The following is an 11571-nucleotide window of genomic DNA, read 5'->3' on the forward strand; positions in this document are numbered from 1 at the left end:
TTGGTCTGCAAAACAGGATGCCGATTTATTAATTCACTATGAGATTCACTATAACAGACCAATAGGGTCGTTTCAATCAGCACCTACTAAGAGAACCCAAATATGATTATAGGTAAATGCAGATGCCAAAAAAGGGGTGGTGATGGTCCAGGGTCATCCTTCTGTACCACTCAACAATCTACTCTCGTCCTCAGGGATCAATTCCTGCCCTCATTTTCTCAAAAAGCTAAGAACACTTACAAAACGGCTACTCTTCAAGCCTGAAACACAGGGTGAGGGTGGGAGTCAGGAGTGGTGTTAATTTAATTCTAGTGCCTGAAGTTACCTCCTGGGATTGTGCTAATTTTCTCAAATTTAATTTTGTGGAGGGTAGCAGGATAACTTTCTCTCATCTTTTGGACAGGAAATATAATTTTAGTTTGGATTTTGCAAATACTTAGCAACATGAAACCACCGCCCATTCTTCCTTTTGGTCCTCATTTTAGTCTGGGCCAAAGAACCAGGCCGTGAGGGCTCCCCTTCCAGCTGCCCTCCAAGCACACATCACCTGTAGATACTCAGCCTTTTCTGGACGAGCCCAAGCGGGTTATAAACAAACCTGGGGTATTTTGATCACTTTCTGGCATCTTAGTTGTGGCGATTACGCTGAAATATCTATCCCAAGACTAGTTTGACACGAGAAAAAAGGTCCACGTGTCACCTCAGAAGACCAATGGAACACCTAGAATGAAAGTCCAGAGAGTGGAAAAGGCACCTTCTTCCCCGTCTCCGCATCTTGTGGGAGCCTCCTCAGCTGCCTAAGGTCCACTTTATCTGCCGGGCAGGGCCGGTGGGGCTGCGGAAGGCCGGGGTCCGGGTCCGGAGGGCGAGGGCGGGGTCGGGGGTCTGGGCTCGGAGGGCCAGGTCCAGGACCAGAGGGCGGGATCCGGGGTCAGGGGTCAAGGTCCGGAGCCGGAGAGCCGGGGCTGGGGTCGGGGTCCAGGTCCGAGGGCAGGGATCGGAGGGCGGGGTCCGGTTCGGGGGTCGGAAGATGGGATCCAGGTCCAGAGGGAGGGGTCAGAGGTCGGAGGGCGGGATCCGAGTCCGGAGGCCGGGGCCCTGGGTCGGAGAGGGAGTCAGAGTCCGGAAGGCCGAGGTCAGGAGGTGGGGGTCGGGGTCCAGGACCGGAGTGCGGGTCCGGGGTCGAGGGTCGGAGGGCGGGGTCCGGGGTGGCGGGTCTGGGCCCGGCCAAGCTCGGCGGGAGCAGTACGGGCCACCCCGTGGGCCCAGCGCCCCGCCTCCCACAGGCGGCAGCCATGGCGGCCTGGCGGGTCCCGGTGTCCGCCGGCGCTGCGCTCGGGAGGCAGCCGTCCGCCGCCCCGCCGCCAGAACCGCCCCGGGTCGGAGAAGCGTTCCGACAGCGCCTCAGCTTCACCCTCTGCTCCGCTTCGCAGGGAGACCGCAGCGGCTCCGGGCCCGACTCGCAAGGCGGGCCGGAGGGAGCAGCGAGGCGTCCGGCGAGCAAAGAGTTAACAGCAGCGGAGCGGAAGATCTCGGAGCTTCACGCCGCCGCCTGCGCGGTGAGGCCCCGCCCCGTCCCTCCCGGGCACCCGGGTTGCTATGCCCCTCCCCGCCCCGCCCAGACCGCAGCCCCAAGGACCATGCGCTTGCGCAGTGAGGCCCCTCCTCCCCAGACACCCCGCCCCGCCCTCCCCGTCAGCCCCGCCCCCCGTCAGCCCCGCCCTCCCCGGCCGTCCGGTGATAGGTGCGCCTGCGCGTCCCCGGTCTGGAGAGGGATTGCCGGAGGCCGGTGCAGTCCTGCCTCGGGTGTCTGACGGCGTGCAAGCTTCCCGCTCAGAACTTTTCGCTTGAAAACTGGCCACGGTTTCCTATTCCGGGCAAAGAGTTAACGTGGATCTATCCCGAGTATGAGCGCGACTCCTTTCTGATCAGTGTCCGAGCTAAACTCCGGTCGCAGTCTAGGGCCCGTCATCACTGTCCTCTGTGTGTGTGTGTGTGTGTGTGTGTGTGTGTGCGCGCGCGCGTGTGTGTGTTTGGGGCTGGGGGAGGGGTGTAAGGCATTGATAGAGGAGGTAGAGGAGCTGAGAAGTCACAGGGAAATATGTGTGTGTTTATCTGCAGTATCAGTTAAACACTGCCATCCAATGATTTCAATAATGAAAACATAAAACATGAACTTATTTTTAATTTATTTTAATTTTTTCTATCATCCTTTCGTCCTTTCCACCTATCGGAGCAGAGTTACAAAGGAAAGTATAAATAGGCGTTTACATTTTTACTAGACAATCTTGAGCTGTGTTTTCTTCTGGTTTGGGGATTTGACAATTGCTTGTTAGCACCAATATCAAAACTTATCACCTCCCTTAACGCTTTCTGACACAGACTACATACGTTTAAGGGTAGCATGTTTAAATTTGTATCATCTTGAAAGAGCAAGTGAGTTCTATGATAAAGATATAGAAAAGATACAAAAGTAGCCTGTTGAATACAGTGCGGGCGACCAGCACTTGACATGACTAGTGTTATTTGGCCTGAACCAGGGGAGCAGAGAAGAAAACCTTAGAGGTTGCCTAAAGTTGACGTTTTTTTTCCACGGGCAGTTAGTAGGCCCTGAGATCCACTTCTGTGTTGAAACTTCTGCACAAAGACTCTTTAGGAAATGACTGGCAGCTTTTGATGGTTCTTGTTTATACTCTTTTTAAAATAATGTATAATTTGTTCCCATAGTTCACTATTTAAATGTGGTAAATAGAAGCAAAAAGTGTCATTCTCTATAGAGCAAACACCAGTGGCCTGGAATGACCGGCTCAATCAGCCTGGGAAGGGAAAGAAACTTTTTCTCACTCAAGGAATTCACACTGTTTCATCCATGTCAGTATCACAGGTTAAATGGCTGTCCAGGAGACCATAAGCAAACCCAATAATGAGCTTGTTGTTTTTGTTGTTCAACAAATCAGAGCCCCCCCCCCCCCCCGCAGTGGTCCTTCTTCCACACCTGCAGGCAGGTAGCTCTCTTACGTGTGCTGACCTGCATCACTGGGCATCTTGTTCTCCAGTCAGACTGTCGACACTCTTGCCCTGCCTTTGTCTGTTGCCACCACTACCTGAGGCTCACTTACTGAGGACAAATTACGTTTGTGTGGGCAGCCATCAGAGTTTCCCCATTGACTTGGAAAGCAGGAGAGCAGCCCAGGCCCAGGAGCAATCTGTCAGGCTCCCAGGTTCCAGAAGACCCCCAACGATGAAAAGCGGAAAGAAGTCTGCTAACAGAGTTCCCAGCATTCTTTTGCTTTTCTTCCAAGTCTTCCAACACGGACTTTGTAAATAAAGAAGCGAGGTCTTGACAATTGTTCGTTCTAAAGTAGTGTTCAGTGCCGCTGGTTTCATGTAATCTGCTTCTGCGACCGCAAAGGATTCGGGAGGCCCCTTAGGCTAGCCTTGGGACTTGATTGCTGGACTTCTGCTGCCCTGGGCTCACTTTGCTGGAATGCCTTAGAGGAAGCCTAGGCTTGAACTCTAGTTTTCCTTTTACTCCATGCTTTATTCATGATGCATAGTTGATGAAAAGCTGAACCAGAACAAAATATTCAGCCGCTAAGGAAGACACTCCGAAGAAGTAGTTTGCGGCATACACAAAAATACATGTAAGAAGATATTTAAGTGTCACGTGTATTTTAATGGAAAGGCTCTATGCAAGAGGGGTGCAGAGTTACTGCATGGTAAAAGGGTTATAGAAAAAGCCCAGGAGACAGTTCCCCTTCAAAATCTCAAGGCTAAGTAATATCACTCATGTGGCCCAAATCCACAGAAGAGGTTGCATTATTTGTCTTCACACAGCGTGCTTGGGACACCTTTTTAAGACTATGTTTGAATGTAGATAGAGGATGCTTTCTTGACATCTGAAGTGCTGTAGTAAAAGCTGCTTTTGATCAAAGTCGTGAAAGCACTGAGTGTTAATATGTTAAAATAATACTTTTATTTTGCTTAAAAATGGCACTAACGACACTCCAAAAAAAAAGAAAACAGCACAAAATGTGCAGTGGAGTAGCACACGATGACGGTAAGGAAAAGTGTTAAATAATAGTAAAGGTAGTACTTTTCTCGAAGGACTGTTGGTTTTGATTAGCACCTTTTCTGTAAGTTTAAATCATTATCCACATATTTTAAGTACTGAAATTGCAACTGCAACTTCTGAGTGAAAGTTCATTTTCAGCCTCTTAAGCTCTTAAAGTCATTAAATCACCTGTTATTAAACTTGTTACCTAGAAACTGAATGAAAAATACCTGAGCAGTGGTTACATCGTTATTGGGTATAGAGGAGTTCTTGTTTTTCCATCAACTTCTCATTTTTCTCAAACTGTATATTTTCTCCTTATGTCACATAAAGTTGGATCGTGTATAATGTTGGAATGCATTCAGTCCTTAATTGCAAGTGCCACGAAAATTGCTGGGAAGAAGTTTAATATTGTTTGAAGAAAATGTTGCAGTATTTTATGAGTAGGAATGATGGTGAGGAGATACGATGAATACTGAGATGAATGGATTGTTTGATTTCACTACTCTTCAGGCTGGCCGGCTGAACTACGTGGGCCCAGCTACCGGCTACATTGTGCTCACCCAGCTGGCCCACTTGCAGAGAGGCAGATGCTGCGTCTCTACCTGCAGACACGTGAGTACCAATTCGGCAGGATGGCAGCAGTTTTTGGTGCTTCCGTGACTTCGTAAATACCTATTATTTGAAAAACAAGTCAAAGAAAAGTGCTAAATAGAGCCTGGTGTGCACTTTTCACAGGCTACTCTGGCCATGGACAGTGAAGTCCTTAAGACCAACAGAGGACCTTTAAAGTGAATGGAATTTTGTAACGTTTCATCGTGAGCATCAGTTCCTTGAAACGCTGTGTTTGGAAATTCATGGGAGTTCTTTATTACGAGGAAACTTTTCACGAGGTTTCAAGTAAGTTGTGTTTACTAGGCAAGTAGAAAGAGGGCAGGAAAAGAAATCCGGAATATTGCAAACTAGATCCCAGGAAGCATTTATTTTTCATTTTTAGCTGAATAAATATATACTTGCCCAGCATTGACAGGTGGGTTTTTTATAATGATAATGATTTCCTCCCTCCATGTCCCTCCCTTCCTTTCCTCCTCCTCTTTCTCCTCCTTCTTCTCCATTATTATTACTATTATTATTATTATTACTACTCCCCCTCTCCTCCTCTTTCTTCTCCTTCTCTCCCCCCCTCCCCCCTGCCCATTCTTTCTGTGGTTGTTTTCTACTCTGTCTTTAAAATAACCATGAAACTTGCTACTCCAAACTTAGTGCTGTACGTTTCCTAAAATGTATATTTCAGCAGCCATATATCTCTGTGCTCACTGATTAAGATGAACTATGTAATACTTCCCTATTTTGAACAAAAAATAAATGGGAATGGGTTCTGCACTCTAACTTTTTAAAAGCATACTACTAGTAAGGTAAATTGTTATACAGTTAAGATTATAAACAGATAACCTCTGTTTATAGACCACTTTGACTGTATGTTTGGGGGCAAGAAGGAGTTATTTCCTCTAACCGACCTACTTTCTAATCAAGGAATTGACATTAAATGCTTGTATTAACAGTAGCCAGTATTGAAAAATTAAGCCTTCACTTTTATGGATGTTCCTACCTGTGCCATTAGCTGTTTCTAATCAAACCCATAAGAGCTTTGCCTGAGTTGAGGACTGGAGGATTTTTTAAGGGTGAGGTTTTGACAGTAAAATTCTTGAAGTTGGAAGGATGCATTTAGGAAGTGATTCTTGGACCCTAATTAGAACCATTTGCCAGACGTTGCCATCGTTCTCCTCTTAGTCTATAGGAGGCAGATCAAATAATCTATAGAACGTTATTAGCAGTCTCTTTTTTTCACCATGAGAAGTGTACTTCTTCAAGATGATTGTTAAATAATTCAACAGTAACTTGCTTTATTTCTTTTGCAGTGTCCATATGGTCAAGTCAATGTTAAAGATCCATCCAAAAAGAAGCAATTCAATTCATATTTTTATGTTTGAGAAGAATTTCATTTCTGTTCTCCATCTAATTGAGCCTTATTAAAAAAATAAATAAAACCTTAATCCAGAATTGCTTTCTGTGCTGTTAGTACCTGAGCACTAGTTTAATCTTAAACTTAAGCATCTATTAATCTTAATCTTAAATGTGTATTAAAAGAACATCAATAAAATGAAAAAGCTGGCAAATGTTTGTGTGTTTCTTTTCTGAATATAAATTTATTTATTTATTTATTTATGTTTGGCTGCGTTGGGTCTTCGTTGCTGCACGTGGGCTTTTTCTAGTTGTGGCGAGTGGGGGCTACTCTTCGTGTGGTGCCTGGGCTACTCATTGTGGTGGCTTCTCTTATTGTTGAGCACAGGCTCTAGGCACGTGGGCTTCGGTAGTTGCAACACACGTGCTCAGTAGTTGTGGCACACGGGCTCCGTGGCATGTGGGATCTTCCTGGACCAGGGCTCGAACGCGTGTCCCCTGCATTAGCAAGCGGATTCTTAACCACTGTACCACCAGGGAAGTCTCTGTGTGTATCTAAAGTGGCACACTGATAATTATTTTCCTTTCTTTTTGCTTCGTTATCAGACATATGTCGAAGAAAGAAAATAATGACTGTTCCATTAAATAAATAGCAGCAATTGGGTCACATTAGTAGCTCTTGATTTTTTTTTTATAGCCTCAATTCTCCTACTGTTTTCTCCTCAGAGTTAGCAACCCAAGGGAGGTTGCTGGCAAATAGAAGAGTTTGAATACATTCTTCCTTTTATTTATATCTTGAGCTATAAGGAGATTGATATAATGCTATATCATACAGCGTATGAGTGTCCAAGAAGGGCCATTCGGCGGCGAGAAATGCTCTCATCTTCCATCTGTTCTCCTAATAAAACCTTTAAATCATTCTGACTTGGGGGTCAGGCTGCTTAAGATGCTTCGATTAAACCATTCTTTTTTTCTCTCTCCCCCCCCCCCCCCCCATTTTACTCCTCCATCTCTGATGGCACTTTGCAGGCTAATCTGTTTTAGGATGTTTTATTAGCTTTACACCCATTTCATTCACTGCTGCGAAGACCCTGGGCTTCAGTCTCCAACCCAGGTTCTGGGTCCCCTCCCCACGCCTCCTTTTCTATTTCCCTCTGAGGATAGCAGCCCCCAGGAAGCCTTTTCCTTGCAGGGGAAAACTGGTCAGTGAAATGGAAGGCTGGCTTTACCCAGAGCTGACCCTCAGCTTTTTCTCCCGGCAGAATCTGTATGGTTCTCCAACATCTCAGAGGTCTGCCTACGTCTCTGCCCGTGGTCTTCAATGAAGGTTTTTGTCTTAAGCTTTCTAAAAATCTTAAGCAGCAAAAAGACTCTGGTGCCTTCTCCCATATTTGATTCAAAACAAAAGACCTCAACTGTAAAATGAGTGAAAAGAAGCCCATTAAGTCTCCAATGTACCATGTGTTCATTTTATGTCAAATAGTAAGTTGTTTCCCAAAACTGTTGGCAGTGTTGGTGCCCCGGTGTTTCTGACGCTCCTAACTGTGGTTCCCTCAGCAACACTGCCCCGGGCCCTCCGTGGATGGAAAGAGAAGTGTCTGTGGCCTGGTGTTGCCCTCTCCAGGAATTATTTGGAGGAGAACAGGAGAAGGGATCAGCATCGTGACAGAGGAGGCAGTCAGTCTTTCCAGAAAGGTTCATGGACTCCTGGGAGCCACTTTCCTTTCCATTCTCAGGTCAACGAGCAGCCAGCTAGCTCCATGTTTCCCACTAGATTTGAAGATTACCAAAGACATCTTCTGGGTGGGAGCTGTATGGGGCTTTCTTCAGCAGTCCCAAGAGGAAAACCAGAAGGAAATGGAGTGGAGAAGGCCAACTTTCTGGAGACACAAGAGGAGGAGGAAAGCAAAGAGAAGTGTTCTATTTGCTTTTTGCAAGTTCACTTTGAGGCTCCCCCCGATCCCGTCCCCGCCCCCTCGTAAGGCAGTGTTTTGAGAAAGCCCTTTGGCAGACGGGAATAAGGTAAGGGATGCGTCCCTCCTAGAGGCAGCTCTTTCCTCCTCCCAGCGCACCTCCTGCAGTGCCGAACTGGCCCAAGACGGGAGGACCCTTGGCTTGGGACTTTGTGACTCTTCCTGGCAGAACTTCTAGGCTTCCTGGCAGCAACAGCCAAGGAGCCGCCGCTGGGGTGTGGGCGGGGAGGAGGACGCTCTTACTCTTTCCTGCCTCGAGCCGGGGAGCCGAGGTCTGAAGTTCTCCGCCGCGGTTCTGGGGAGATGCTTGTGAACCACACGTCGGGGATGGCAGCGGTGGGTGCTCCCGCATTAAACACAATACGGCCACATAAATGGGCCTCTCGCTGCAAGAACTTCAGGTTCTATTGTATTCGCACCTTGTAAAGTAAAAAGTCAGGTTTCTTACTGGGTGTGTGTGTGTGTACAAATACACGTGGATGCCGAGAAATAGACTTCCCAGTTTAAATCAGCTCCGCTGCTACTCCACTTTTAAGGTTTTTGGAGACTCTTGCCGCCGCAAGGCAGGCACCATAAATCAAGGGAGATTGATTTCTAGATTGTTTCTAATACTGAAAGACCTAAGGGAAGCTGGGGGTCTTGCGAGGGGTTTAGCGGGGTGGAGGGCGGGGATACGTTCCTGCCGCGGTGGTTCTTCCCTTCGCGGGGAAGGCCCTGCCCTGGGCCGTTCTCCCAGCAGGTGGATTACGTGTACACTCTCCCCCCTCTTCAAAAAGCCACACCGACCCCATCGATTTTGCAGAGCAAGGAAGGGAAGGGCTTTTTTTTCCCCCCCCCCCCCCCCGAGTGCAACCTGGGGCTCCCACACCGGTGTGGGTGTCTTTGGACCAGAAGCGGCCTGGAGAAGCGGGGTTGACTCCCCGGGCGCGGCGCGGGTCTTTGTTCCCCGCAGGGCGCCGTGTCCTAAGGCGACCGCAAGTCTGTCCCGCGCGCCCGGATCCACCGCCGGAGGCCAGCGGGGTCTCCAGACAAGGCTGGGGAAGGGAGACCACAACCTGGCGAACGGCCATCGGCATGTCGCCTTCCCCTGAGCACTTTGAGGCCTCACGGTCCCCGCCTTTCCCCGAAGGAGCCCCCCCCCCCCACACCTGCCCACTGCGTGTCGACACCTGCCTTTTCATTTTCTTTACATTTGAGCAAAGGCTTGAGTTGTGGACGGGATGTCTGCCCGTGAAGGAGGATTAAAACTCGGTGCTCTTTTTTTTTTTTTTTTTTTTTTTAAAGATTTATTTATTGATTGATTGATTGCTATGTTGGGTCTTCGTTTCTGTGCTAGGGCTTTCTCCAGTTGTGGCGAGCGGGGGCTACTCTTCATCGCGGTGCGCGGGCCTCTCACTATTGCGGCCTCTCCCGTTGCGGAGCACAGGCTCCAGACGCGCAGGCTCAGCAGTCGTGGCTCACGGGCCCAGCCGCTCCGCGGCATGTGGGATCCTCCCAGACCAGGGCGCGAACCCGTGTCCCCTGCATTAGCAGGCAGACTCCCAACCACTGCGCCACCAGGGAAGCCCTCGGTGCTCTTTTTTACTACCCTGCAACAATTAAAAGGTACTTCTGGATGCCAAAACTATCCCCTCCCTCAGGAAAAAAAAAAGAAAGTCAGAAGTTAAGTGTGTGGGTGTGTGTGTGTGTGGCGGGGGCGGGGGGTGTTGGCACGCTCTTGCGCGCCTCTGGAGAGCTCCATCTCTGAGAAAATGTCGTGGAAGAACTCGCAACTGTCTGTTGCCCACCCAGACCCGCGGGATGCCCTGCAGAGCGCCCAAGCCCAGCGCTGGCTGATCCTCGCCCCTACAAACGGTTTCCAGGTTGGGCTCCTGACACAAAACCTCCAGACTCACGCCCCACCCTCTTCCTGAGACTGTGGGTGTAAAAGAGAGTCAAAACTCGGAATCATGGGCTCTGGGGGGGATTGGAAGATTTCTGGAGATAGCATCTTCCCATCCGAAATTTGTATTCTAAAGTGTGAGCTTCGGTGTGCACTTCAGTGCGCGCACGCGCGCCTCTGCCTCTGTGTGTGTGTGTGTGTGTGTGTGTCTGTGTATGTGTAGAATGCATGTTTTTATCAAATACCTAAAACGGTTCGTGACCCCAAAGAGGATTAAACCCATTGGTTTGGACACGGATGAGTGGGAGCACCTGAAGGTCTTCGGGTCGGTGTCGCCGCCCATCCATTCGACGGCCTAGCCAGCGAGCGGAGGAGCTGAACCTGGGAGGCTTGTCCCCTCCCTGGCTGGGAAAACGAACCGAGATAGGGGGGATTCTCGAGGACAGAAAGAGCTAAAGAGGACGGCTTGGGAAGGGGAACGTCGGGGGTGAGGGGAACTTAGAAGGTAAACTAGTAGGAATAGTTGGCTGGTAGGACTGGCTAGTGCAACCAAGGGTTCGGGTAGAAAGAGGGACTCTACCGGGGTGCTCTGAGCTACATTCTGGGACTTGGGACGGAAAGAGAAAGCCTGAGGGCTTTGATTCGTGGCTCCTGCTGGATCCCTTGCCAGCCCTAAACTGTGGGCAGAGCTTGCGGGGCGGGCGAAGGGGTGGGTCTACCCCTGCACAGTCCCACGGGCCCCCATCCCGGGCAGTGGTCTCCTGCGGCTCGCTGATGTGCGGGATCCCCCAACCCCCTGCGCGCTCGGCCCGCGCCCTGGGGAGGAGCCCCTGCTGCGTCCCAGGGGTGGGGGGGCAGGAAGGGAGCGCGGCAGCAGCACCCGGACCCGCATCGCGGAGCGGCCAATCTCTCTGCTCACACCCCTTCCGCATCCGCGCTGGAGCCTCCCAGTGATCCCCCGCCCCCATCTCTGAGCGCGAGGGGCGCACCGGGTGGGCGAGTGGGTAAATAATTGGCCAGAGGCCAGGCTTCCCGGTTCTCTCTCCGTTTCCCCGCGGCCTGACTGCGCCCTTGGTTGCTGGGGCGACGCAGCCCCTCGGGAAGCCGAGACCAGGTAACCGGGCCCCCATCCCGTCCAGGTGTGGGAGTCTGTCTGTGTCCCCGCGAACTCTCGTTTCCCAGGGTTTGAGTTAGTTTTCTCCCGGCTGGATCTCCATCCCCGCCTCCTAGCCAGAGCCGGGCTGCAGAGATACCTCGGGCCCTCGCGCTGACCCGGCCGAGAACGCCACCCTCGAGCGCAGAACGCACCCCGAAGTGCTGGGTTGCTGGCGCCAAGCCCGGGAGCGCAGAGAGGAAAGGGAGGACCGGGAGGGAAAGGCGGGGAGGTGGCGGGTGAGCAATCAATGGCTTAGCCCAGCTCCCTGCAGGAGCTGCCGCCTGTTCACCGTCTATGCAGGCACCAGCTGGCAGCAGCATCTTTGAGGTACCAGCACCTGGAAGGCCAAGGCCGGATGGAGGCCCGGGAGCCCAGGGCGCGCCGCGGGACTCCAGCCCTCCCGCTGCGCCCAAGGCTCAAGATGCTCTCGGCTTTATGAGGTTCCCAAACGGCCGAGTCCTCCATTAACACCTTCCCTGATTACTGAGAGGCTGGAAGGGCTGAACGCCGCCTCGGAGCTTGTCTCCCTGCACTGGTCCTCGTC

At 50.7% G+C, this 11571-nt stretch overlaps 1 protein-coding gene across 2 annotated transcripts; it reads left to right on the top strand.

The window, feature by feature from the left end:
- The first annotated feature begins 1295 nt into the window (after window positions 1-1295).
- C1H1orf53 (chromosome 1 C1orf53 homolog) lies at window positions 1296-6221 on the top strand. Of its 2 annotated transcripts, XM_057535217.1 has the most exons (4): window positions 1296-1559; window positions 4568-4669; window positions 4793-4954; window positions 5974-6221. In XM_057535217.1, the coding sequence occupies exons 1-3, from the start codon at window positions 1296-1298 to the stop codon at window positions 4847-4849; spliced, it is 423 nt and encodes a 140-aa protein (XP_057391200.1). In that variant the 3' UTR covers window positions 4850-4954; window positions 5974-6221. The 2 variants fall into 2 exon arrangements, with proteins under 2 accessions (XP_057391200.1, XP_057391204.1); XM_057535221.1 differs by lacking the exon at window positions 4568-4669.
- The last annotated feature ends 5350 nt before the right edge of the window (window positions 6222-11571 follow it).

Source organism: Balaenoptera acutorostrata, chromosome 1 (assembly GCF_949987535.1).
Source record: "Balaenoptera acutorostrata chromosome 1, mBalAcu1.1, whole genome shotgun sequence".
Taxonomy (NCBI): domain Eukaryota; kingdom Metazoa; phylum Chordata; class Mammalia; order Artiodactyla; family Balaenopteridae; genus Balaenoptera; species Balaenoptera acutorostrata.

Coding starts and splice junctions, on each gene's coding strand:
- C1H1orf53 (XM_057535217.1), top strand. CDS start 1,296: ATGGCGGCCTGGCGGGTCCCGGTGTCCGCCGGCGCTGCGCTCGGGAGG. Junction 1,560..4,567: donor TTCACGCCGCCGCCTGCGCG/GTGAGGCCCCGC, acceptor ACTACTCTTCAG/GCTGGCCGGCTGAACTACGT. Junction 4,670..4,792: donor GCGTCTCTACCTGCAGACAC/GTGAGTACCAAT, acceptor CACTTTTCACAG/GCTACTCTGGCCATGGACAG.